The sequence below is a fragment of the Dendroctonus ponderosae genome, unplaced genomic scaffold, assembly GCF_020466585.1.
Source record: "Dendroctonus ponderosae isolate FM_Combo_2020 unplaced genomic scaffold, Dpon_F_20191213v2 Dpon_F_20191213_1, whole genome shotgun sequence".
Classification (NCBI taxonomy): domain Eukaryota; kingdom Metazoa; phylum Arthropoda; class Insecta; order Coleoptera; family Curculionidae; genus Dendroctonus; species Dendroctonus ponderosae.
Window position 1 is genome coordinate 48,770,198 of NW_026017110.1, and position 4,535 is coordinate 48,774,732.

The 4,535-nt window shown below is 47.3% G+C and overlaps 1 protein-coding gene across 1 annotated transcript in view; it reads left to right on the forward strand.

Annotated features, from left to right (window-relative positions):
• The window catches only part of LOC109541528 (monocarboxylate transporter 12), a 6,527-nt gene extending 2,721 nt beyond the window's left edge, over window positions 1-3,806 (forward strand). Inside the window, exons 3-12 of the mRNA XM_019910405.2 lie at window positions 1,205-1,327; window positions 1,409-1,637; window positions 1,697-1,865; window positions 1,923-2,087; window positions 2,145-2,443; window positions 2,495-2,716; window positions 2,769-2,906; window positions 2,964-3,311; window positions 3,366-3,528; window positions 3,584-3,806. Of these exons, the coding sequence (XP_019765964.1) occupies window positions 1,205-1,327; window positions 1,409-1,637; window positions 1,697-1,865; window positions 1,923-2,087; window positions 2,145-2,443; window positions 2,495-2,716; window positions 2,769-2,906; window positions 2,964-3,311; window positions 3,366-3,528; window positions 3,584-3,707 (1,980 nt within the window). The 3' untranslated portion in view covers window positions 3,708-3,806. The remainder of the gene's footprint in view (window positions 1-1,204; window positions 1,328-1,408; window positions 1,638-1,696; window positions 1,866-1,922; window positions 2,088-2,144; window positions 2,444-2,494; window positions 2,717-2,768; window positions 2,907-2,963; window positions 3,312-3,365; window positions 3,529-3,583) is intronic.
• The last annotated feature ends 729 nt before the right edge of the window (window positions 3,807-4,535 follow it).

Genomic DNA, 4,535 nt, shown 5'->3' on the forward strand with positions numbered 1-4,535 from the left:
AATATTTTTTGTAAACAATGCAATTATCGTTGAGTGATAATTGCACACTGTGCAATTACCGCTGTAATTTTTCGATAATTGCACACTTCAAACGGGAAGATTATCACACGAGGGAAATATTCGCTGTAAGTTTTTTTGAAAATTATCGTTTATTAATACCTTTTTTGCCCTTGCCCTATGGCGTTGCTATGGATGACTGAAATAATCCAAGTAATTTTTTTGGAAAATTTTGCTGTGGCCGTTTTTTTCAAGACAATCTTAATTACTTAAAAACTGAATAAAATTATTTGGTTTTTGGGCCAAATTCGAAGCTGAAAAGAGGTTTCTAAAGTTCCCTGCAAACCGATGAATGAGGCGATTTTTTTCATTTTTCGCTGCAAAGACCTCACTGTTGTCAGAAATAAAGAAAAATATATTTTTGCGTTTTTGATTTAAAGCTTTTAGTTTTGTGATCGGTTTTTGAGAAAACCTTAATCGGGGAAAAACGGGATAAATTTATTTTCGTTTTTGTCCCGAATTCGACGTTGAAAGAAGATATTTATCTTGTAATTTTTCGTGTAAAAAACGTCCAAATCGTCAGTATTTTTAAGTAAAACTCTACAAAGTAGAGCGTTTTTGAGTAGAAAGCAAATAAAAAAATTAAGTTAAAAGTAAGAAACCCCATTTTTTAACAATCTCTACAGCTTTCAGAGGAATGAAAGTGACGAGTTTTCCAAATAATTTATTATAATCTTTCGCTTATTCAATTCGTTTTTTGATAGAAAATTATTTGCTTTTTTGTCCCAAATTCGAAGCTGGAAAGGGATTTCAAAACTTTTTACAAAGCGAATACCTTAAGATTGTCAACATTTTTAAGTGAATCTTTAGAAATTTGAGCATTTAGAAAAAATAGTAACTTTGCTAAAACTGGAAAATTCAGAAGAAATGTTAAAAATATTATTGATAAATGGCTCTTAAAATAAATCTAAAAACAAGTAAAAAAGTAATAAACATTTTCCCAGCAACCGGTGCGTTGAGTTGGCGCAGCAGGCCATTTGCGTGGCACTGCGCCAACTCCTAAAAATTTATTGAGTTACCCAGGCCTAAGTCAAGATGAAGAGAGCCTGCCGCTTCAAGCGACATTGAACCGAAAAGGTCACACGCTTGTGTCACAAAAACCGTTGAACATCAAAATGGAATTGTTGGAGTGGATTCCTGTTAATAGATGGCCGCCACTGGCAACAATCCCCCTGGCAGCCCGGAGCGAACGCGTCCCCATACGCTCCCCCGCTCCCGAAGTTTGCCCCAATTTTCACATCATGACTCCGGATTAGGCAGCTTTTATGGGGTAAGTTGATAAACCGGATCGGGTTTTAAGCCGCCCTTAACCCGGAGGCAAATTGGCGCCCCTTAACGACCCATTGGTTAGGTGTCCGCTGGCGAGGAGCCGCAAGTGTCCAGAACGGCGCGTTTTGTAGCCGACATCCGGCAGCTGATCACCTTAAAGCAGCACTACTATCCAGAGGGCGGCTGGGGCTGGATGGTGCTCTGGACCGCTGTACTGGTCCATGTGCTGTCCAATGGGTTTTTGGCGTCCGCCGGCCTTTTCCAGCTGGAAATCGTACGCAAATTTGGGCCGGAGTTCCAGAGGCAGGCTGGTATGCGAGGCGGCAGCTGGAGTTACTTTTCTACCTCCAATTTTCCCCTCCACTTTTAGAGTGGCTGGGGGCGGTCTCTACAGGGTTGTCGCTTTTCATCTCTCCAGTGGTTATCGGGTACTGTCGTCGCCACTCCACTAGGGTGACTGCCGTAATGGGCGGCCTCATCACCGCCCTTGGCTGTCTTTTCACTAGCTTCGCCACTCAATTCCATCAGCTGATTTTCAGGTGGAAACTCACCACTATTATTACGAAATTAGGGCTATTTATTAGGTTTTTTTGCAGCTATGTGACAGTGATGGGGATCGGGGTGGGTGTCACTAGGGACTGCTCCATTCTGATGGTCGCCCAGTACTTCAAGCGGCGGCGCGAGTTTGTCGAGGTGGCCGTGGTGGCCGGAGGCGGGCTGGGCGTTGCCCTGATGTCGCTCCTGATTCGCACTGCGATTGCGTAAGTGCGCCCAGCGCGTGATTGGTGGCCGGAAATTGACTCTGCCTCCCATTGAAGGGCGTTGGGCTGGCGCCTGGGCCTGCAGGTGATCACTGGGACGCTGTCCGCCACCTTCATCCTGGGCACGTTCTACCGATCGGCGTCGCTTTACCATCCACAGCGTCGCGCCATTCTGCACATTAAGAACCAGAAGCGCAAGATTCGCGACAAGTCGCGCCTGGAGGATCGCGCCCCCTTTTTCGACCTCAGCGCCCTGAAGAGCGTCACTGTTCGCATCCTGCTGGCGTCGTCCGCTGTTACTGCACTGGGCATCAACACGCCACTGTTCTACTTGGCCTACCAGGCCCGGGCTGAGGGTAAGTTTGCGATGGGGCCTACGGGGGCTTTTGCAATGTGGCGCGTCTCAGGGCTGGACGACTGGGTGGTGGCCATCCAGGCCTACTTGGGGCTGGGCTGCGCCTTGGGGTCCGTGCTGTTCAGCGCGCTGGTGCTGCACAAGACGTCGGAATGCCGTGTGGCGCGCCAGTATCTCTGCCAATCGGCCGTGCTCATGTGCGGCTTGGCCGTGCTGGCTTTCACCGTCGTCAACGACAACCATCACGCCTATGTGATGTTCGCCTGGATCTATGGTGAGTTTGCCCTAGGGGTTCTAGTCCTCCGGTCTTATGCAGCAAGTTTCAGGTTTCTTCTACGGTGGCTACTGCTACTCCTTGAAGATGTACACGTACGAGCGAGTGCGGGCGCGGCACTTTTCGCGCACCTGGGGCTACGTGCAGTTCTCGCAGGCGCTGCCGCTCGCCATCGGCGTCCCCTTTTCCGGTAGGGAAATGTTCCCCAATCCTCCCACTGGCAGTCTGGCTAAAGGTTCGATTGCAGGGTATTTGAATGAGGAGTTCGGACATCGGGCCGGGTACTACTTCAGTGCTGTGTGCACGTTGATTGGCAGCCTGGCGCTCTTCCTCACTGATCTGCACCGGCATCGCATCTCCCACCACAAGCACACGAGGGAGAACGGCACTCGTCACCTGTGCATGAATGACGCCTGCCCCCAGTCGCGCAAGTTGTCTTTTTCGCAGGAACCGGACAATGACCAGCCCCTGGCGGGCGCCGCCACTGCCTACATCTTAGGGGCGGAGTTGGGGACGCCCCACTCCGGGGCCCTGATTAGCGATAATGTTCTGGTGTCGGCCGACAAGGGAGAGCTGACCTGCATCTCCGAAGAAGGTACTTTTCCTGCTGCGCCTCGCTTAGTCCGTCGTTTTTAAATCTGTTTTTTAGGCATAGCCGACATGGACCTGCCGGACGATTTATTGGACGACCTTGACTATATCGGGGACTGCATCACCTCCTGCAACAAGGTGGAGAACTACTTGATGCTGAGCGAGTTCGAGAACAATCTGGTGGCGGAAATGCCTTCCATCCTCGATAGGAGAGGGCGCAGGTATCGGATTTCCTGTGGGGCTTTTGACTGCGGGGTTCTATTGGGCGGTTCGCAGGTGGTCGCTGGCCGGGTTCCTGCACAACCGCGACCAACCGGAAGCTGAGGGTGTGCAGCGAACGCTGGGCAAGACGCTAGAGGGCGCCAAGGGCATTGCATTGATTGATGAGTCATCAGTCTAGGGCATCCTGTCATGTTCCTGTCTATTATTTAAGTCATCCAAGACTGATTTATTTATGGGTTTTTTTCTGTTGGGGTGTCATAGCACATTTTTACACAAATCACCAGAGTTTTATTTTCGAGTACTTGTCTGTTATTCTTGCACAGTGTGTCCAACAAATTCCATTTATGTATGTGCATTTTACATTTATGCAATTTAGGCCTGGGTAACACTGTGTTAAGTTGCGCTTTTGAGTTGTGCCGCTCTCTGAGTTAATGAGTTTTAACTCATTGGTTAATGCGTTATAAGTCATGGCCGATGAGAGAATCTTAACATCTAACAAAAAAAGCCATCAACATATTGCATTTGCGCATACGATTAATTGAAACGTTGTTCATAAAGACCAACGAATTTTTTTACTGGTTATAACAAACCCGCTTATAACGAACTTCCGGATGTAACGATCACTTTTTAGGTTAATTGTATCGCAAAAACGCACTTTCCGTTTATAACGAACTTGCACGCTCAGCAACACCAATCGTGCGGAGTTGTTTATATTAGTGAGCGCGAGAGACAGGCAGTGACTTGTTTTTTGACGCGCTATCTATGTAAATCGTTTTAGAATGGAAAAACAAAAACGCAAAGCTTTTTCACTAAATGAAAAGTGCGAGATTATTAACAAAATAAAAAGTGGAGTAAGGCAGAGTGACATTTGTAAGGAATTAGCACTTGGAAAGTTTACTGTTGCAACAATGTGGAAAAACAGAGAAAACATTTTATCAGCGTATGATAAAACAAATGTTAGATGTAGGAAGTTAAAATTATCTGCACATGAAAAGGTTGACAAGGG